We start from the raw sequence: 23622 nt of genomic DNA on the forward strand, positions 1-23622 counted from the left end.
CTCATTAACCATTAGAACTGCTTTCCAGTGTTTGTTATTTTTTTTTCAACGTTTATTTATTTTTGGGACAGAGAGAGACAGAGCATGAACGGGGGAGGGGCAGAGAGAGAGGGAGACACAGAATCGGAAACAGGCTCCAGGCTCTGAGCCATCAGCCCAGAGCCCGACGTGGGGCTCGAACTCACGGACCGCGAGATCGTGACCTGGCTGAAGTCGGACGCTTAACCGACTGCGCCACCCAGGCGCCCCAAGTGTTTGTTATTTTTAACTACCAAATGATATAAATTGAAAGCTAATGTTGCTGTTTCATTAACTGCTTTTCCTCACTGATATTTTCCTTTTCTTTTTTTTTTTTTTAATTTTGTTAACATTTATTTATTTTTGAGACAGAGAAACAGAGCATGAACAGGGGAGGGTCAGAGAGAGAGAGGGAGACACAGAATCGGAAACAGGCTCCAGGCTCTGAGCTGTCAGCACAGAGCCCGACGCGGGGCTTGAACTCACGAACCGCGAGATCATGACCTGAGCTAAAGTTGGATGCTTAACTGACTGAGCCACCGAGGCGCCCCAATATTTTCCTTTTCTTAATGTTAACTAGAGTAGCCGCAGCTCACATAGCTAAACAGTAGTATAGTATTTTACATGGATACAAAATAATTTTTAAGAAGTTATTTGTTAACTTTGTTAGTGTTTAAGCATTTATATCAGTTCATCAACTAATACTCATTGAGGGATTACTGTGTGGTTAGAACCCAGCTAGTCTGTCTTATAACAACAGTGAAGAAGATAAACACAACCCCTGCCTTCATAGAGCTTACAAATATTAGATAAATTATTATAGCATGATGAAATCTAAGAGTGTTGTGGCACTGTCCAAAAGGTGATGGTATAACTTCAGTTAAGAAATGCTGTTTGAGGGGCGCCTGGGTGGCGCAGTCGGTTAAGCGTCCGACTTCGGCCAGGTCACGATCTCGCGGTCTGTGAGTTCGAGCCCCGCGTCAGGCTCTGGGCTGATGGCTCAGAACCTGGAGCCTGTTTCTGATTCTGTGTCCCCCTCTCTCTCTGCCCCTCCCTCGTTCATGCTCTGTCTCTCTCTGTCCCAAAAATAAATAAACGTTGAAAAAAAAAATTAAAAAAAAAAAAGAAATGCTGTTTGAGTTGACCCTTACAGATGCTTAAAACTTAATTTTTATTAAAAAAATTTTTTTAATGTTTTCTTTTTTAATATGAAATTTATTGTAAAATTGGTTTCCATGCAACACCCAGTGTTCATCCCAACAGGTGCCCTCTTCAATACCCATCACCCACTCTCCCTCTTTCCCACCCCCCATCAACCCTCAGTTTGTTCTCAGTTTTTAAGAGTCTCTTATGGTTTGGCTCCCTCCCTCTCTCTTTTTTTTTCTTTCTTCCCCTCCCCCATGGTCTTTTAAGTTTCTCACGATCCACATAATAATGAAAACATATGGTATCTGTCTCTCTCTGTATGACTTATTTCACTTAGCATAACACTCTCCGGTTCCATCCACGTTGCTACAAAAGCCTTATTTCATTCCTTCTCGTTGCCACATAGTATTCGATTGTGTATATAAACCACAATTTCTTTATCCATTCATCAGTTGATGGACAGTTAGGCTCTTTCCATAATTTGGCTATTGTTGAGAGTGCTGCTATAAACATTGGGGTACAAGTGCTCCTATGCATCAGTACTCCTGTATCCCTTGGGTAAATTTCTAGCAGTGCTATTGCTGGGTCATAGGGTAGATCTATTTTTAATTTTTTGAAGAACCTCCACACTGTTTTCCAGAGTGGCTGCACCAGTTTGCATTCCCACCAGCAGTGCAAGAGGGTTCCCATTTCTCCACATCCTCTCCAGCATCTATAGTCATTTGTTCATTTTAGTCACTCTGACTGGAGTGACGTGGTATCTGAGTTTGGTTTTGATTTATATTTCCCTGATAAGGAGCGACATGGAGCATCTTTTCACGCCCCTGTTGGCCATCTGCATGCCTTCTTTAGAAAAGTGTCTATTCATGTTTTCTGCCCATTTCTTCACTGGATTATTTGTTTTTTGGGGTGTGGAGTTTGGTGAGTTCTGTATAGATTTTGGATACTAGCCCTTTGTGCAATATGTCATTTGCAAATATCTTTTCCCATTCCGTTGGTTGCCTTTTAGTTTTGTTGATTGTTTCCTTTGCAGTGCAGAAGCTTTTTATCTTCATGAGGTCCCAATAGTTTATTTTTGCTTTTAATTCCCTTGCCTTTGGAGATGTGTCAAGTAAGAAATTGCTGCGGCTGAGGTCAGAGAGGTGTTTTCCAGTTTTCTCCTCTAGGGTTTTGATGGTTTCCTGTCTCACATTCAGGTCCTTTATCCATTTTGAGTTTATTTTTGTGAATGGTGTAAGAAAGTGGTCTAGTTTCATTCTTCTGCATGTTGCTGTCCAGTTCTCCCAGCACCATTTGTTGAAGAGACTGTCTTTCTTCCATTGTATATTCTTTCCTGCTTTGTCAAACATTAGTTGGCCATACTTTTGTGGGTCCAATTCTGGAGTCTCTATTCTATTCCATTGGTGTATGTGTCTGTTTTTGTGCCCATACCATGCTGTCTTGATGATTACAGCTTTGTAGTAGAGGCTAAAGTCTGGGATTGTGATGCCTCCTGCTTTGGTCTTCTTCAAAATTACTTTGGCTATCGGGGTCTTTTGTGGTTCCATACAAATTTTAGGATTTCTTGTTGTAGCTTTGAGAAGAATGCTGGTGCAATTTTGATTGGGATTGCATTGAAGGTGTAGATTGCTTTGGGTAGTATTGACATTTTAACAATATTTATTCCTCCAATCCATGAGCACGGAATGTGTTTCCATTTGTTTATATTTTCAATTTCCTTCATAAGCTTTCTATAGTTTTCAGCATACCAATCTTTTACATCTTTGGTTAGGTTTATCCCTAGGTATTTTATGATTCTTGGTGCAATTGTGAATGGGATTAGTTTCTTTATTTGTCTTTCTGTTGCTTCATTATTAGTATATAAGAATGCAACTGATTTCTGTACATTAATTTTGTATCCTGCAACTTTGCTGAATTCATGTATCAGTTCTGGCAGACTTTTGGTGGAGTCTATCGGGTTTTCCATGTATAATATGATATCTGCAAAAAGTGAAAGCTTGACTTCATCTTTGCCAATTTTGATGCCTTTCATTTCCTTTTGTTGTCTGATTGCTGATGCTAGCACTTCCAACACTATGTTAAACAATAGCAGTGAGAGTGGACATCCCTGTCATGTTCCTGATCTCAGGGGGTAAGCTCTCAGTTTTTCCCCATTGAGGATGATATTAGCTGTGGGCTTTTCATACATGGCTTTTATGATGTTTAAGTATGTTCCTTCTATCCTGACTTTCTCGAGGGTTTTTATTAAGAAAGGATGCTGAATTTTGTCAAATGCTTTTTCTGCATCGATTGACAGGATCATATGGTTCTTTTTTTCTTTTATTAATGTGATGTATCACATTGATTGATTTGCGAATGTTGAACCAACCCTGCAGCCCAGGAATGAATCCCACTTGATCATGGTGAATAATTCTTTTTATATGCTGTTGAATTCGATTTGCTAGTATCTTTTTGAGAATTTTTGCATCCGTATTCATCAGGGATATTGGCCTGTAGTTCTCTTTTTCTGCTGGGTCTCTGGTTTAGGAATCAAAGTAATGCTGGCTTCATAGAATGAGTCTGGAAGTTTTCCTTCCCTTTCTATTTTTTGGAAAAGCTTGAAAAGGATAGGTATTGTCTCTGCTTTAAATTAACATTTATTTATTTTTGAGGGAGAGAGGGTGAGAGAGCCAGCTCAAGTGGGGGGAGGGCAGAGAAAGAGGGAGGCCCAGAATCAGAAGCAGGCTCCAGGCTCTGAGCTGTCAGCACAGAGACTGATGTGGGGCTCAAACCCATGAACCGGGAGGTCATGACCTTAGGCAAAGTTGGACTCAACCAGCTGAGCCACCCAGGCACCCCAAAACTTAATTTTAAAACCCAATCTTTTCTTGTCAGTTTACTCAAAGTGAGCTAGCCTTTTAAATTTTCTCTTTTGGGAAGTCTACCTCAGAGCCATCTAGTACTGATGATTATGCTTTCAAAAGAAATATTCATATAAGAAGAAAAGTAATGTGAGAAATCAAGTTATAATTAGTGCTTAATAATGAAAAGAAAAATCTTCACAGATTAATTTGGAAAAAATAGTAAAAGGTTGGAAAGCTGCATCTTAGAACTTTTAAAGTAGTTCCTTTATAATTGCTTATGTGACTTATGGTTTTCTTGCAAATAGTAGTGTTCTTCCTCTCTACCTAACTGTAATCTTTTTGAATACCTGGTAGTGGTATCTTCTGGATAGTCCTTGACACATAGAAAACACTTAATAAATATGTGTTGAATAAAGTAAAGGAATGACTGAGTCTTTACGATTTAAAGAAATGAGTTCATTCAGTTTTTTAAACAATCGCATTGTTTTGTAGGTGCAGAACAATACTTAATATATTCAAATTATAATTTTTTTTTTTTTTTTTGCTGTGAATACTTCTGGAGTCTGTACTTTATCTCTAGTAGCCCACACTGCCTCTGACATTGAGTGTATTGGATTTCCAAAGATGACCTCTTCCATTACCCCAATGTCAGTAGGTATTTGTCATTAAGTCTCACTTCCAGCTGTGCCGGCTAAAAGAGGAGGCTGGTTTTTGGAAACGTATTTATATGTGGACACACACACAGACACACACACACTCTTTTAAGCGTTTAGTGTGATGTTAATTATCAGTTTACTTGGTGATTATTGATTAATAAGTTAAACCATTGACCTTTTGTGTAAGGTGGTCATCATTTATTCAGATTAGATTGTGAAAACTGGGTAGCAACTAATTACAGATTTGAAAAAGGGCTGTTTGATGAATGGTGAGGGAAAATAATGTTTGCTTCTTTGGTCAGATTAGAAATTTACTACCTCAAGATAGGCCACTTTAAGATACTGGTCATTGAAGAATGGTGTGACCTACCTTATCTCAGCTTCTTTTTTACTTATCTTTATACCTGTCAGTAAGAGAAACTACAGAAACATGAAGTAGCCCAAGTCACTGGTTGGTTGTTTTCCCTAGTGAAAGAAATAGTGTTTTTTGAAGTTTCAGATTTACATAGGGTAGTATCTTAAGGTTTGGACTTTGGGGTTTCCTCTCAATATTTTATGTGTTTTGAAATAAAACAAAATGACTTATTGAATGTAAACACAATAAATATTTGTGAAATGAGTAAATGAATAAAATAGTGAAAGCAGCCACAGCAGACTGGCTACCGTATATTTATAACAGATAATAGTTCTATGACATTTGGGCAATTTTGAATTTGGAAAACCATAAATTCATTTTACTTTGGTTTTTTTTTTCTTTTATGTCTCTCTTAAGCTATGGATGATAGCCTGAAAGTTCCTCAGAGTCATCTAAATTAATCTCAACTTGATCTTTTATAAGGACATACAAATTTTGTTTAAAATATTTAAATACTGGTATTTATAAACTAAATAAAAATTTATAAAAATTTATGAAACATTTTATCTCATTTAATCATGTCAGAAATCATGTTTAAAATATGCTTCTCATCTTAGAAATTTAAATTCTGTAATATGGTCAAAGTAAATGGCAGAATTAGAGACCCAGACCCAGATCTTCTGATTCTACTTTTCCCTACACCTCATCTAGAGGGCCGTAAATGAGTAAGTTTTGATTTAAAAATAAAATATACAGGGTTCAAGTCTTCACATTTCTCATTATAACAGTATTTTTTTTTTTTTTACTTCTTAAAATTTACATCCAAATTAGCATACAGTGAAACAATGATTTCAGGATCATTATAACACTAATGGGTAATACATTAGGGATATAGCAAAGTGTAAGGCATGGCCGTTGGCTGGAGGGTGTTCATGATCTAACTGGAGAAACAAGAGGTATCCACAAAAAGAGTAACAGTATATGACAGTGTGTGTGTAGTGAAGTGTGTGTGAAACTTACAGAGAAAGGAGAGATTGCTGTGGATTGGAGCTACTAGTGTGACCGAAGTGGCAGAATTGGGCTGTGTTGGAAGAGAGTACACAGTTGAGCGGGTAGTTTACCAGGTAAATTTATGAGATTTATGCAGATGGCTGGCAGTTGAGCCAACAGTGTCCTTTCGTCTGGACATTGAGACATGGAGAGTACCCAGGGAAGCCAACACTGCCTCTCATGTCTGAGCTACTCCTGCCAAACTCCTGCAGTTCTTCTGTCAGATGAGAAGAAGTGTGGCTTTCTCTGGAGCCACCTTTCACAATAACAAGGCTTGTGTAAAGATTCTCCATTTTCTGGATTCAGTGAACCTAATGGGAACTTGAAATTCATCCCACAGCTCTGCCCATCAGTGTTTCAGCTGTAGTAAGTTCATTGGCAATAGTTTTTTTTTTTTTTCTTTTCTTTTGTTTTCTCTTTGAAACAAAATCCTGGAAATGGTGAAAGACAAATTGTCATGATAGAGGCTGATGATAATAGTAGAAACTGAGAATTCTGGAGGTGAAATCTCAGGGGAAAAAAAACATTCAATATTAAATTCATACTTCTCTGCCTAGATTTGAAAGGTAGCAAATTTATTTAGTATATTTATTTAGGATCTCCTTTTTCCCTCCCCTCCTTCCTTGCTGTCCTTACTTATCTAGTCATTTTCTGCATCTTTCATGGACACTACTCCAACCAGACCACATTTCTTCTCGTTATCTTTGAACATTTGCCATTTTTGTCCATCTCTCTTCAAGTTATTTTTCATATGTAAAATAAGTGTATACAATCTGGTAAAGTTAGTAAGAATTGATTTTTTCCTTAAAAATGGGATGCAGTACTTGAAAGTGAAAACTTCAGTTGTTGCCCTTAAAAATATGTAAGGTTATGAATAGTACAGACTTGGAAGTCCCATATTTGGCTTCATTTGTGTGTGTATATGTGTGTGTGTGTGTGTGTGTGTGTGTGTGTGTGTGTGTGTGTGTATACCAGGGGCGCCTTGGGTGGCTCAGTCAGTTAAGCATCCGACTTCTGCTCAGATTATGATATTGTAGTCTCTGGGTTCAAGCCCCGCATCAGGCTCTGTGCCAGCTCAGAGCCTGGAGCCTGCTTCAGATTGTGTCTCTCTCTGTCTCTGCCCCTCCCCCACTTGCACTCTGTCTCTCTCTCTCTCGTTAAAAAATAAATAAACATTAAAAAAAAATTAACACTTAGGTACCAGGTGTGGAACTTGTGCCTCTTCTTTCTGGTTTCTGGCATTGATGGAGAGGAAAGAATAGAATGGAACCTTTCCCTTTCATTAAAGACTATGTAAACATTACCAGAACTTTATTTTATTTTACTATTTTTTATTTTATTTATTTCTTATTTATTTTTTTATATGTGAGAGAGACAGAGAGACAGAGCACAAGCAGGGGAGAGGCAGAGAGATGGAGACAGAATCTGAAGCAGGCTCCAGGCTCTGAGCAGTCAGCACAGAGCCCGACACGAGGCTTGAAGCCATCAACCGTGAAATCATGACCTGAGCCAAAGTCGGACATTTAACCGACCGAGCCACCCAGGTGCCCCAACCAAAACTTTATTTTAAAGGAATATATGAATTAAGAAAATCTATTCTAATACAGTTTTCTATTACATGTGTAGAATAAACTGAAAGAAAACTGTTTCCCATAGTAAAAAAACAAAACCAAAAGAGTTTAAATAGTAATTAACTTACATGCTAGCCCTTTTCCCTCATGACCACATTATACATAGGCTACCCTGTAATTTTCAAGAAAAAGGAAAAAAAATGGTGCGGTGAACTGACCAGAAACACTTGGTTATACACAACTTTTAGGTTCTTTGTGGTAAATAATGAAAGATATTAAGAAGATTGAAGTATGAGGATAATAGTAAATTATCAGATTAAGTTCCCCCCAACACACATGCAATTCTCAATATTTACTAACAAGTAAGCACAAAATAATTTATGAACCGGTTATATAAACTTCAAGAAATTCCAGCTATCTGTCTTTTTAGGGGTCTCAGTCACACTCTCATATAAGAAGATTACTTTTGGCAAATACAGTGATTCCTGAGGCAAGAGTGATGATTCTTTCTGGTATCAGGTGACCACAATTGTCCAGAGTTCACAAGTGGACCCAGAACCACTTAAAAATTTGGCAGAGAGTATCATCTCCAAGATTAAACAGACCTCAGTGGATTATACTCTCTTCATAAAGTAGTGGAGAGTACCTCTAAAATATTTTAGTCTATTTGTGTATCTGGAATACATTTAATTTCACTCATGAGAGCCTATATGCAATATTCCTCTTGCTTGTTTTCGTGCCTTGTGTTCACCAAGTGATACACATTTTTGTCATTCAGTATATTAATTAATAAACTATTACTCATTTATATACAAATAACAAAAGTGCCTCTAGTAGCTCCCTCAAGTGTATGGGTTTTGAATCCCAACAATCTGCTCCTGAGCTGTGCATCTTTCAGTAGATGCTAGCAGCACCAGGGTTATAGCTCACCCTAACAACCCGCATTTAATACGCATTGTATTTTAAAGTAAATCCTAAAGCTTATAACATAGTGTAACCATATTGCATGTAAAACATCCTCTTTGGTACCAATGTGTTAAGTCATTATTGGCAGTTTTGATTTGAATATCCGAACTTCTTGGTAATTTTTTTTTTAATTTTACCTTAACATTTTAATTTAAACAAATTTAATATTATTACCTTCTGGATGTCCAACATGTCATTAAATGCAATTTTTTTTTTCATTTTTCAAGTCTATCAACAATTGAAATAACTCTGATACTCTTACTAGATTTGTTTATAGACAAGTCTGTACTTTGTTTATTGCTTATGTGACTTGAGTAATTCCTAGGTGAGAGCAAACTGGGAAAGGAATCAGGAAACCAGGTATCTTCCATAGTCCTCTCATAGCCTAATAAATTAAGGAAGTTATTCAGCTTGTGTTCAGAGAAACTCCCTTTGTTGTCTACTCTTCTCTAACTCATTTGTAGGGATTAGGAAAATAAAGTATAAGAAACCTAGTGGAAATTCTGTGCCGTAATAACTTACACAGCTTCAGATTGTTATTCAGTTAATATTTATCAAGGAATACTTTATCCATTAGGGAGGAATATGTTTTAGTTGTTATGTGATAAAATATCAACTCAAAGGCTGTGTGAGGTCAAGTTACTTAAGCTCTCTAAAGCTGTGGTTTCTTTATAAGTAAGATGAAGGTAACAATATTAAGTTCTAGCGAAGTGTCTACTGATACGTTCTGAAAAATAGTAGGCATTTTAAGAACACAAATAAAAAAAAAACACTTTCAAGAGAGTGGTCAACAACATTCAAGTAATTTCAGGCCACCCAGAGAAGCATGGGGTACACCAAGTGAGAACTCAAAATACAGACTTTTCTTCTAGAATGTGATACATGTGTGCCTGATAAACCACTCATTCTGCAGAATTGTGCACTGAAAATGAGCTTATGGGGGAAATTAATTTTGGGCATACCACTCAAAATCTATGCAGCTTTACATTGTTGTTGTTAGTTCTTTGGTTACAAACCTAATGAAAATATTAACTCCACTAACTCTCTGCCAACATTTTCACCTAACATCACAGTCAACTAACCATTTGCATCACATTTCCCCTCAAATCAAGGAGATGGCAGTTACTGAGTGCATTTGATTCCAGTACTTTTCATCAAAATTGAACATCTGATTCAAGCTACAGGGAGAAACATGTTCACAGCTTCTTTCTTGAACAGAAAGCTTAACTGTTGTAAAGTGTAGGGTTCTTGAATCCACTAAACTAGCCCCTATGTATACTAAAGGAATTGACCTGTACAGGATTTTTAGCCGCTCATTTGCACTTTTTTAGGACTTTACACGTTGTTAAGACTTTCTCTTTAATTGGGGTGAAAACTTGCTTCTGATCACTATAAAATGTCAACATGCTAGAAAAAAATCCTATGAAGCAGCAAGATACCCAAAGTCTAAATTATGTTGATATTGTTCATTATTTACCAATGGCAAAGGGGCTCTTTTATATAAATATGTATTAGAATGGAGTATACTATATTAGATGAAAGAATTCTGAACGTCCCTAAAGCTCTTTGGAACTAAGTTGTTTATAGAGAATAAGGAATATAAATCAAACATGTTTCTTTTCTTCTGTTTCAGGTGTATAAGTACTTTTAGGGGTAGTTTAATGGGTTAGCTTCAGTAGAGACATTTGTTTGAGTTTTCTTACATTTCTCTTGTGCTTATTCCCCACGGTTGGCTGAAGAGTATGAAATTATCTCTGGATCACTAGCAAAAGTCCCCATTCCTGTTCATAATTACTGTTTACTATCAATTTGATTTATCCTATTCCTATAGCAGTGTTTTCCCCCCAGACGCCTTTTAGAGGTGCCTCTAAGGCACTTCTATCTAATTCTAGCACTGAGAGATCAAACTGCCTATCATGTATTTGGGAAGGTTGTTGTGCAAGATAGGCAGAGAGCGTTTTGATCAAGTTATTCCATGTATACAGTAAACTTTATGTTTTATATTAAAGTATTACAATCTAGCTGGTTCGCTTTACCAAATCTTCATGAATTAAAACAAAAAAAGGAGTTGTGCCATATTTTAATTGTGCCACTTCATATCAGTGCTAAAGCAGCAAGTTCTTACAAATTATATGCATAATTTCATTGGGTCACATTTTCATATCATTTTATTTTAGCTACTTCTAGAGATGATTCCATCATTTCAAGTCCTGATGTCACTGATATTGCACCAAGTAGAAAGAGGAGGCAGCGGATGCAAAAAAATCTTGGAACAGAACCTAAAATGGCTTCTCAGGTGACTCAGCCTCAAGAAAAGGAAAAGTAAGTAATTTTATTTATTTATTTATTTATTTATTTATTTATTGCCACATGATGAGATATTATTTTAAAAATCTAATACCTGATCTCAAGAATTTTATTTACTTAAAACTCTGAATTTACTCAAGGTTGTTTTTAAACAACAAAAGTTGTGATTTTGGAAATTGTAAAATGTTCAAATCAATGTCTTTTCTCTGGTATTTGGTTAATTCTTATTAATATTGAAAGCAGAAGTACTAAAAATATAATCAAAATGTTTTTTCTTGTGGTTTTTATAGATTAATTAGAAATGGCATGTAGACACTACAAATATTAGAATCCAGCTTGTGTTCAGTAGTGTTTCAATCTGATTTACTGCTTTCAGCAGACTCATATAGCATTTGAATTAGCTACCTGATTTGGTTATGCTTGGAATTTTTTCAAGCGAAATGTCTCTTCCTAGTCATCTCTATCTCTCTATTAAAATTTTGATTACATGCTTTAATTTTACAGATTTTCACTCTTTCATTCAGATACCCTCTTTTGATATGCATCCCAATTTAGTTGTAGTGAATTGAGGAGTTGGGATAATTAACATTTTATTTCACCAAAATAGCATTTATAAAGAATAATTATCAGTTGAATCCTAAATGAATGTACCAATCATTTGTGTATCTATCTCTATCTCTATCTCTATCTATCTCTATGCCCTGAGAGTTTATTTCTTTTTCCCTAAACTTTTTATTAATTTAGCAAATAGTTAATGAACAATAGCCATATGACAAATGATATTACAGATCAGTGGTTTCACAGTGTGGAATGATGACCCCCTAGGACAGTCCCCAAGCTCATCTCTTCTTCAGTTCCATACCTGTGTGAAGCCAGTCTCTTCATATATTTCACTTAGAATAACATGTCACATCTGATTAAATGTGGAAGCTTATGAGAATCCAACTCTTTTCATTCAGGCCAGCCATGAAACAGATTTACAAAGTATAAACATAGCCCTCACAAGATTTTTTGTTGAAATATAATGATCTTTCATAAAGAATATCATATTCATGTTGACATATACTAAGTTTATTTTTTTTAATGAATTAATAAAGATTTAAAAATGTCCCAGGTTTTTAATTTTGAGTATGATAAATATAATACATATAAACAAAAGCTCTTGAGATTCTCAAGAACTTTCAAAAGTGAAAAAGTTTTTTTTTTTTTTAATTTTTTTTTCAACGTTTATTTATTTTTGGGACAGAGAGAGACAGAGCATGAACGGGGGAGGGGCAGAGAGAGAGGGAGACACAGAATCAGAAACAGGCTCCAGGCTCTGAGCCATCAGCCCAGAGCCTGACGCGGGGCTCGAACCCACGGACCGCGAGATCGTGACCTGGCCGAAGTCGGACGCCCAACCGACTGCGCCACCCAGGCGCCCCTACACTTTTAAAAGTATAAAAGTTTTTGTTCCTGAGAGCAAAACGTTTTAGAGTTTTGTTGTAGACATTGAGGATGCCAAGACAGACACAGTCCAAGCCTTCAGGAAACTGACAGCCTGACAGAAGGGAGTTTTTGAGTTTATGGTATAAAAGTAAGCATTGTACAGTTAAGAGTGAAATTGTTTTGTTTGTCTATTTATCATTGGGTTTTTATTCTCTCCACCATTGGCCTGATTTACTGGTATTGAAAATGCATTAGGTCTTTATACCCTTATGTCTCCAGACAATACATACAAAAACCCAGTGTACATTAAACTCTTACTGGTTTGTACTCAGCTTCTGAATTTATTCATTAGCTCATAAACCTCTGGCTTCATAGAATTCAAAGGTATTGTATTATCTCTTTTATTTATCATTATTATTATTATTATTATTATTATTATTATTATTATTATTTTGAGAGAGAGAGAGAGAGCATGGGCCGGGGAGGGGGCAGAAGGAGAGGGAGAGAGAATCTTAAGCAGGCTCCACAGTCAATGTGGAGCCCAATGTGGGACTTGATTTCACAACTGTGAGATCACCGCCTAAGCTGAAATCAAAGAATCAGACGCTTAAGCAACTGAGCCACCCATGTATTATCTCTTTTAAATAACGAACCAAAAATATTTCCAATTTGCAAATATTAGAGTAGCCAGACTATTCCTATAGATAATTATAGGAAAAAATAAAATTACAAGCAGTTTGAAGTATTCAAGCTCTGTACTTCATTCAGTCACGCTGTAGGCAAATGAGCAATGAGTATCAGTTTTGTGCTAGACAGAAACTAGATGTTGGGGATTCAGGAGAGTAGAAAACAGACAGCCTCTGTCTTCATGGAACTTTTGGTTCAGTTTTTTGTCTGATGAAGATTTCAGGGTCTGGGGGAAGAATGAAATGTACTGGTTTTATGTTAGAGAGCTGCACCTTAGTTCTTTTCATTCTGCGTGTGAAGCATATACAAGGTTTTGAGGTTACTAACATTTTCTGATTACATGATATTGCTTGAACAGGTTTCCAGTACACATGGTACAGAGATGAAAGAAGTTTAGATCTGAATCAAGACTAAATATGTTATTTAGGATTTTTAATAAAGGCATTGTGTTTGCTTCTACCAATTATATGCAATTCATGTTTTCCTTTTCTATATTTTGATAATCATGTTAGTACTTATTTTGTATATTTTCACTACTTTAAAAGTTGATATAAAACCATATCAGCTTCTTTGAATTGTCTGCTAATTTTATTACTTTGGACCTTAAGGCTCAACTGGTCCTAAGAAGAAATGGAAAACATATGTTAGATGTCAGGAAGAATTTTAAAGATTGAAGAAAATTTAGTGTAACACTTATCAATCATGTGTTGAGTGGTTGATACCCTGCTCTACAATTCCTCTTGCTCTGCCCAAGTAAAGCAGAGAGAAAAAGTGTATATTTTGTTATTTAATTTTATTTTTTTATACATTTGGGTTTTTCTTCCATTTTGAATACAGAAGACAAATTTTATGGCTCTTAAAGTTTCAAGTGCTCGTTCTTTCCCTTTTTTTAAATCAAAAACAGTAGAAAGCTTCAATGAAACAAAACAAAACAAAAAACAAGCTATTAACTGTAAAGAAAACTTAAAATAACTCATTCTCAAATAGTGATGATTAACCCTTATTTTATGTTTTTAAATTAAAACTACTACCTAAGTTAAAATTACCACTTCATAATGCTGTCTTATTCACTCATAAGGAGCTAGGTTATTATACTTTTTAACCATGAACACAACTTAAATATGATACCCAAGTAACATATTCTGACTTTCTAATATTGCCATGCTGGTGAAATGGGATTAGAGACCCCATCCATTAGTTCTAAACATACCTCTCTAACACAGATCAAATGTAGATCTCAGATTTCACATAAAATGCCCTAAAACCACTCCCACTTAGGATATAACTTAAAAATTTTGAGTATAATTCTAAAGATTCCAATCTAGAACCTTAAGGCTGGTGTTATCCCCTCACTCTGTCCTTGCAGTCACAAGATTAATTGTGTATATTCCTGTTTCTCAGTAGATTATAAGCCCCTTCAGGCAGTGAACCAAGCATGGGCTTTGCAACAAAATATTGGTTGTGCTGCTCTGGAAAAATAATTATATAAGTCTGTGTCTGAGTTGTTTTCATCTGTAAGAAGGGTAAATTAATATCTACCTTGTAGGGTTTGTGTAAGATGTAAATGAGAGGTCACATATAAAAAATTTATCACAATTCTTATATATTTTGTATCTCTCTCTTCTCTCATACCTTGCCACTATACCAATGACAATATCACAATAAATGCTTAAATAAATTTAAAAGTTATCATGATTTTGTGTTATGGATTAGTATTAGTATAGATTAGTATATACACAGATTAGCATACATTAGTATTTAGTTTTTTTAAGAGTACAGAGTAACCCATGGTATTTAGAAATACAGTAAAAATTTTATAATGTGAAATACTTATAAATACATCAATTTAAAAAATAATTTTCTTGGGGTGCCTGGGTGGCTCAGTCGGTGAAGCGTCCGACTTCAGCTCAGGTCACGATCTTGCGGTCCATGAGTTCAAGCCCTGCGTCGGGCTCTGGGCTGATGGCTTCCAATTCTGTGTCTCCCTCTCTCTCTGCCCCTCCCCTGTTCATGCTCTGTCTCTCTCTGTCTCAAAAATAAATACAGGTTAAAAAAAAAATTAAAAAAAATAATTTTCTCATTCATCAACATCCTGCATTTTTTAACCTTACTTTTTTCATGAATTTAAAAATTTTTTTTTAATGTGTATTCATTTTTGAGAGATAGAGAGACAGAGCTCAAGCAGGGTGAGGCAGAAAGAGGGAGAGAGACAGAATCCGAAGCAGGCTCTGGGCTCTGAGCTGTCAGCACAGAGCCCGACACGGGGCTTCAACTCATGAACCATGAGTCACCCAGGTGCCCCCCTTTTTTCATGAATTTTAATTGCTAATACCTAATAAATGTGTAAATAATTTATTGCTAACTCATATTTATGTTTCGAAAGTAGTGCATAGTTAAAAGCATAATAAAATTATAGATAGTGGGAAAGTTTACAGATCATCTGGTTTGATCCTTTCATTTTGCAAATAGAAAACTAAGTTCCAGAAAGAGGAAATGACTTGCATAAACTCCAGTAGACATAATAAAATTTTAAATTAAGTCGAAGTACCTATGATCATCCCTTCCTCCACTTTGTTTTTGAAATGCAGACCAGGAGAAACCAAGGGAAGTCAAGGAATAAATGTGGAACATGCCCAGTGGGAATATTTGAAAGGAGTAAAGGCCCCAGAATTTTTCAAAGAGGGTTTAGGACACAAGAAGTTTAGAATTAGGGGCCACTTTCTTTTCAGCCCTCAGTAGTAAATACCCACACCTGCATTAACTAATGTACATGTGAAGTTGTCAGAGAAAAAGGTGTTTAGAAAGTTATGAAATTGTAATTTAGCTGTGTTTGATACCAATTGCATTATTTTTCAACTGAGAGAAGTAAATCAATTGGTAAATAAACTTTTAAAATTTATGGGCACATTATGAATATTAAATACATAATAAGTCTACAGAAGTCTACAAAAGAAGACTTTGTAGTAAAGTTATTTGTACCAATAAAAATACTAAACAGTAAAATACACAATACAGTTTTTATCAGAAAATGTGAGTGAGAGGTACTATGGAAATGTTTACCATCTTCTACAAGATAATATTAAAGTATACTGTTTATGTTATACTAAAGATGGAAAAGTGAAGTCAAGCCTCATATATTTGCTTTTTTTTTTTTAATTTTAAATGTTTATTTATTTTTGAGAGAGAGACTGCAAAGGTAGGGGCAGAGAGAGAGGGAGACACAATCCGAAGCAGGCTCCAGGCTCTGAGCTGTAAGCACAGAGCCTGATGTGGGGCTTGAACTCACAAACCATGAGATCATGACCTGAGCCAAAGTCAGACACTTAACTGACTGAGCCACCCAGGCACCCTATTTGCTTTTGATTTAAAAAAAAAAAAAAAAAAAAAAAAAAAAATATATATATATATATATATATATATATATATATATATATATGTGTGTGTGTGTGTGTGTGTGTGTGTATGTGTTAATAAAATTTCAGGAATAAGATAATACTAAATAGTGAAACCACATAAAGATGACTCAAGTCTGTTCAATTTCTTCATTCTGACCCTCTCTTCGCTCCTTTCTAGATAGAAACACAGCAGGTTTTTCTTCAGACGGGTATAAAGAACCAGGCAAAGCAAAGGTGACTTCTCAGTGTCTGGGCTCTAAAACACCATTTAATGAGTGAATAGCAGCATGATTAGTGAACAGCTAGATAACTTTCACACAGGAAAAGTTAGCATATTAATTTGTCAATAAATGTAAAACCTATAATGAAGATAATTTCTTAACAGATTATCTAATGTTATCGCTGTATCAAAGTAAAAATCCATCCTTATGTGAAAATAATTATTTAGCCATATAAGAAAATACCAACTATTAAAAAATAGTAAACTATAATGGCATTTGTAATGGTCACAGCTTTTATAATTAAATATTGTGGTATGTTTTGAAAGTTCTAAAAAAAAATGTGTCACTCCCAATATCTTCAAAATATTTTGTAACCCAAGACAAATGTAATTTTCTAAGTCCTTGAGTTTACTCTAAAAAATAATAATACCGTGTCAAGTGGGAGCTATGTACTATGGAATCATTAACCAAATTCTCTCACATAATGCAAAAACTCTGTTGCACAGAGGTACAGAAAATTTAAGTAACGGATCCAAGGTCACACAGTGAGTGATTTTAAACAATTATTTTGTGGATCATTGAATAACACATTCTCCATTTTTCATAAAAGAGTGAGAGACTGTCTTTTCATGCATGAGTAATTCCAATTGCTAAATTTAGCCATAAAACCAGTTTAATTATTATTACCATCCTATTACTGTTACTGTTATTGTTACTAAATTAAACTGTTGGTTCTGCATCAACCAGTCACTATAGGTAATGCAGTTGTTTGACCAATGGTGTTTTCTTGCACTTCACTCTGCTAACATAAGTATTGCCTGCTTATAAACCTGTACTACATGGTAAAAGTACATGAAATATTTGGTTGTACATCTCCTTAAGTGTATGTTCTACGGACATTCAATAGAGGTAACTCCTAGATGACCAGTATCAAAAGTTTTCAAAATTCTGAATAGTTAATGAATTTTATATGTAAACAAAGTTATTCTACCATATTGTTTTTCTTTGTATTCTTAGCCATGTTTAATTAGAAAAAAGTTAAACTGAGTATGAATGTATTGTATAATTTTTTATACTTCTCAGTGAAGAAAAATTGCACAGAAAGTTTGAGTTCATAGTTTACATTACCATAGCATTTTAACCATTATATAGCATTAAATTTACCTGGGAAGTTTGACTTCATTACTTGTTTTCAGTGCTAAGAATATGCTGGCTTTCAGTTGTTTTTGTAAGTCCCTCCCAATTTTATCTCCTCTGTATTCTCTGCGGTAGCCTCTGAGTGGTTTATATTCATTGTATGACTATTACATGATTTTACATTGACAATAGAAATACACAGTAGATACTGTTTGTTGAGAAGAAAAGAATTCTGTTGTTTTGCCTCATTCATACACTCACTCATTCATTCATTCATTCATTCACCCTTCCTTCATTTTACAGAGCACTAGGGACATACTACTGAGAGAGGCCCTGATCTCATAAAGCTTAGTCTGTATGAGAGAAGACAAGCGTTAATTATATCATTAAATCAATATATAATTGCAAACTTTTGAAGTATTTCAGGATTTAGGGGAAACATGGCAAGGGGAGCTTGTGGCTTGAGGAATCATTTGAGCTGTAATCTGAAGGATAAAGAGGAATGCAATGGTAGAGTAGAGAGCAGAGTGCTTAAAATCCAGAGGTAACAGCCTGTGAGCATGACCCAGGTGTAGTGCATAAGCGATGGCGTGGAGGGAGCCAGAAGGGAGGAAGTGTGATGAGACAGGACTGCTCAGAGGCCACACCAAGCTGGCTGTGAGCTTCTTAATAAAAATTCATCCTTTCCTTGTATACATATTAGCATTTTTGTTTCTCATATCACAGGAGACTTTTCTTCTGTTTTCCCTACTTTTCAATACTGGTTTTAAACTCATGCTCGTAAGAGTTATAAAGTACCATATCGACTAGAAAACTCTGATATTTTCATCCTTATTACATCTTCTTAGATATGATCACTTAAAATTATCTAAAGCTATTGTACTTAATTTCTTTTTCTTCTTTTTTAACGCTACTTTCAAACTGCTTAATGTTGTACAATTTTGGATTCCCAATAACAACTTTCATTCTCTTGAAACACAGGAAACTAGAAAATTGAAAACATACCGAAACTTATGTAGAGTGCTCCCAGGGATAATAGCTTAAATTGGCATGTGTTAGCAGTCCTGACTGAGGTGCAGGATTGTACTGCTATTTTGCCTTTTTATGGTAAATATTAATACTTTTTTTCAGGAATATTTTTAGATCTTTGAAGAGTTCCTACTTCTAGTAAAACTCTGAAATCCTTGAATGTGTTATATATTGATAAATATTCATTAAAAAAATTTTAGTGTGACTAATCCACACAATATGATTATTCTTGGGGTACATTCATCCTGTTCTGTCAACTAGCATCAACACTTAAGAGTTATTATTCAACATAACCATATGCTGTACATTCCTTGCTATTTACTATCTTACATCAGTTGAAATTGTGATTTATAGAGTTGCTTGGTGTGACTTTTTAATCCTGTGTATTAAAATGAACCAGCTGTAAAAGACCACAGAAATTATAAAATTACTTTCATATTTATATACTTTATTAATATCAGGTAAAATAGTGTAAACAAAAATATTGTGAAATTACTCTATAAATATATAAGGGCACGATATGTATCTAAAATGAAATGTCACCATGTTCAGGCTTTATTAGGTACTGAGCTTAAATTTTTAATGAGGTCATGCTTTATAATACAACATAATAAACAAGGAAGAATGTTTCATTTAAAATTCTTTAAAATTTAGGAGCTCTTAATTCTTCCAACATCCTAAAAGAGTGAATGTAATTAAAGTCTTTTAATAGCATTCTGTTGGTATGCCTTGAAGTCACTGATGACCAGGTAGACTTGTGGGATGACCTTAACAAATTGATTAAGTATTTCATTCATTATTTACTTATTTGGCAACATTGAGTCAGTGTATCAGTCTTACTGAAATTAGCAACAAGTGAATTAAATCAATCAACAAACAAAATTGTCAGATTAGATTATTTAATTCATACTTTAATGCTTGTCACATCTTGAGCTGTTTCAACCTCTTTTTTCCCCAATTCTGCTTAACCTTTTTCTAGGTGTTCTCTTTCTTAACTCTGTAGATTTTCTTTCTTGAAAGCAAACTGGTTTTAAAAGATAATGAAGTTATAATCTGAACAAGGGACCTAGAAATGAAAACTTTGCCTAAGAATCAAGGCTCTAACCCTAAGGAGAGGTGACCAGGAAGAACCAGAGCCATATGCAACCAAGTGAGGATTATGCTGGAGATCTAGACAAGGCATCAAACACAAGGATACACCGTACAGACCTTCTGGTAACAATACCAGAACTGGAATAAAAAGTTCTTATTGTTCTTATTGGAAGCAACTGCTAAATTAACTTTGAACTCTTTAAGCGGTCCTTAACTAGAAAAAAAATATTAGTCCCTGTGGTCACAAGAGCTAAATGTATGGATCAGATAGAACAAAAAGCCTCTATCTCTGAGATTTGGTGGGAAGAAATTCAAGATGTGTATTGAATTTAGTTGATGATGAGTCCATAATTTATTCTTTACAGTAACATTAACAGACTTCATTCTGTAGAATATCTAAAGGAGATCTTAACAGGTAATCTATAAGAGGTTCCAGATTCAAATAAGTTTTTAAACGGCTGTCTGCCACAGCTTCCACACTTCCATGTGATCCAACCCATAGAACTTGGAGATACAATTTTTAAAGGCTCTGAGAAACCCATAGTAAATAATTCATTTGATGTTGTAGTCACCTTTGAAATGTACTTAAGCATAGCACCCTCATGCAATCTGCCTCTCCCCTCCCCAAAATGGTTTAGCAACAGTTAACAGTCCAAGGAATAATATTTTGCAGGGCCCTAGTTTGGGTTATGAACTCTCAAAATTCCCCCAAATCAATGATTTTAGAAATATAAGAACCTTAAACCATAATTATAGAATGTTAGCCATTGAGTGTATCTCAAGAAAAAAATAGTGGGGGACTTCACAGGAAAATTGGTGCATATGTGGGACTTTCTTCTGCCCTCCCCACAATCCTCCTACCTTGGAAACATACTGCTTGTCCAACATATGGACCTGCTGGGAGCAGCAGGATCATTTTCTAAGAGATTTCTAGTGATTAGAACACATTTTTATATCCGTAAAAGGAGCAGTTCAACATTATCTCACCTGCAGGGTAAAAGCATTAAAATAATTTGGTCCAAAAATACAAATAAATATTTGTGTAGTCCTTAGATACTTTTATATAGTCTTTGTTTCTGCATGCTGACAAGTAAAAATATATAGGTTCACACATGTCATGCAAGGGTCAGATATGCTTTAGGCTTCTATGTGATGAGTATCTTCTGAAAACAAAGGGTTCTAACATGTTCCAAACAACCTTAAAAATATTACTAAATTATAACTTTTCACAGATGTTGCTCCTTGGACTGTAGTGAAAAATTTTAACTGTGTGTTCTGAATCAACCTGTAGTGGTCCCACTAAGTAATTGTGTAGCTGTAATAATTTAGATTAGTGGTAGGTGGTAGATCAGCAAACACCCTCTTCAGATTAAGTTTATAGTTTAATTGGCCAAGGTTATACAATCTTATTAAAGTCTACATAGCTACAGGGACCAGCAAAAGAAGCAGCATATTTTAGCACAGTATTTTCATACCTCGTTGAGTGGGTTTAGGTACTAACACAGCCACCACTGAGATAGTTCGTCTAACACATGGTCTTTCTGGACCCAGGAAAGCTCAGTTCTTTCCTTTTTAATTGTAGAATCTTACAGCATCATCCTGGATGAAATTGCACAATACATACACTTTTGTTTAGAGTAATGATTGCATACGTCAGTCTTCCCTACTTACTAAAGTGAAGTTATGTCTTTCAAAGCTTTTCAGGGTCCTAGAGAGCCCAGTTCTGCATAGTGACCTAGTTGCGGTCAAATAGAGTTTGAAATCAAATATTTACTATAAGTGAGATTCTTCTTATGGTGGAGTTTTGAAGAAACTTACTTGTTTGCCTTCTGATACATTTCTTTCTATGTTTCTTGTCAGTGTCATGGGTTATTAAAAAATAATAAAACCTAATAGTAAGGAGGGGAAGAGCCCAGTGTTGATCCATTTATTTATGAATAAACTTTTTTTTAGGAGTATTTTTAAGTTCACAGCAAAATTGAGCAGGAAGTACAAAGAGTTCCTGTGTATCCCTGGTCCCCACACATGTACAGTCTCCTCCACCATCAACATCCCCCAACAGAGCGATACATTTGTTAAACTGATAAACTTACACTGACACACCTTTCTCACTCAGAGTCCGTAGTTTGCATTAGAGATCTTTCTTGCTGTTTGTTATACATTCTATAAGATTTGGACATATGTATGTATGTATATATATATATATATATATATATATATATATATATATATAATTACAAGTATACACTATTGTAGTACTTAGTAGTTTCACTACCTTAAAAATCCTATGTACTTCACCAGTTCATCTTTCCTTCCTCATAGTTTTGCTTTTTCTAGAATATAATATAGTTGGAATCAGACGGTATGTAGCCTTTTCAGATTGGTTTCTTTCACTTCACAGTATGCATTTAAGGTGCCTCTATGTGTTTTCATGACTCGATAGCTGATTTATTTCTAGCATTGAATAATATTACATTGTCTGGATGTGCCACAGTTTATCCACTTACTGACTAAAGGAATCCATTTATTTTTCAGTAATACCATGATGCTCTGTATTTGCAGGTCTCTTCTGTACTTTATTTGCAAAACAAGGCTCCTACCATTTATGATGTAGCCTGCTATTTTTAAATTTAACTATAAACATTTTCCTCTTTAGTAAATACATTGCTTCCACATCATTTTATATTTCTAGTATTCCATTGCATAAATGTACCATAATTTCTTTAACCAATTCCCATACTGTACATTTAGGCCTTATCCACATTTGTGTTATTACAAAAAGTTCCATATATACTTGTACATAAATTTGCACATAGGACTGATTATTTTTTTAGAGTGAATTCCCAAAAGTGAAGTTACTAGGTCAGAGGGCATATGTACTTGTTAGTCCTTTTGTTATGTTTTGCCAGAATTCCTCCAGAAGGCTTTAACAGTCTGTACCCTCACAAGCAGTGTTTGCCTTTTGTTCTCCAGTTCATTCTGATCATTGCCAGATCATTTTAATTATTTAATCAATGATGACTACCTCATTGCTTAATTTTTGTATTTAACTGTTAGAGAAGTCTGGAGTTTTTCTGGTATTTACCAATTATTCGCATTTTATCCTTTGTCTACTATGTGTTCGTAACCTAAGCTGATTTTCAGTGGAGGTCTTTGTCTCCGATTGTTTTATGAGAACTTCTTATATCTAAATATATTAATCTTTGTTTTTCACAGCCAATCATTTGCCCTTTAATTTTTGTTAATGACATTTGTATTTGCATAAGTTATTAGATCAATCCATACATAATAATGATATTTAATATTAATTGAATATTTATGATGTCCTAGGTCCTGAACTAAATTCTTCATATGCATTATCTCATTTAACTATGCCCATTTCATAGATCAGGAAGCTCAGACCTAGACAGATTAGATAACTTGCCCCCAAAATTTGATTTTGAATCTAGAATCAACTTATTCCAAAGAAAATTCCTTTAAGCTACTTTATTTTCCTGCTCAAAAATAATAACTAATATGTATCTGATTACTATATACCAGGTGATGAGTTAAACACTTAAATTCCATCAACTTAATTCTCACAACAACTCTGAATTAGGGCTCTATTTATAACCGTATTTATGAAAAGTTAAATTAGGATGAGTTTCAGTGAGATTTAACTGCTTGTTCAAAATTTCTACAATAACACAGTAGAAATAAAACTAAGCTCCGTGAGAGCAAA

General features: G+C 35.0%; 1 protein-coding gene across 3 annotated transcripts in view; it reads left to right on the forward strand.

Annotated features, from left to right (window-relative positions):
* Positions 1-23622, forward strand: part of XRCC4 (X-ray repair cross complementing 4) — a 247774-nt gene that overhangs the window by 124876 nt on the left and 99276 nt on the right. For all 3 annotated transcript variants that reach the window (XR_006299172.1, XM_043593244.1, XM_043593240.1), the window contains exon 7: positions 10783-10927. Coding sequence is in view for 2 of the 3 variants with exons in the window: in XM_043593244.1 (XP_043449179.1) it covers positions 10783-10927 (145 nt within the window). In the remaining variant the exon portion in view is untranslated. The remainder of the gene's footprint in view (positions 1-10782; positions 10928-23622) is intronic.

Source organism: Prionailurus bengalensis, chromosome A1 (assembly GCF_016509475.1).
Source record: "Prionailurus bengalensis isolate Pbe53 chromosome A1, Fcat_Pben_1.1_paternal_pri, whole genome shotgun sequence".
NCBI lineage: Eukaryota > Metazoa > Chordata > Mammalia > Carnivora > Felidae > Prionailurus > Prionailurus bengalensis.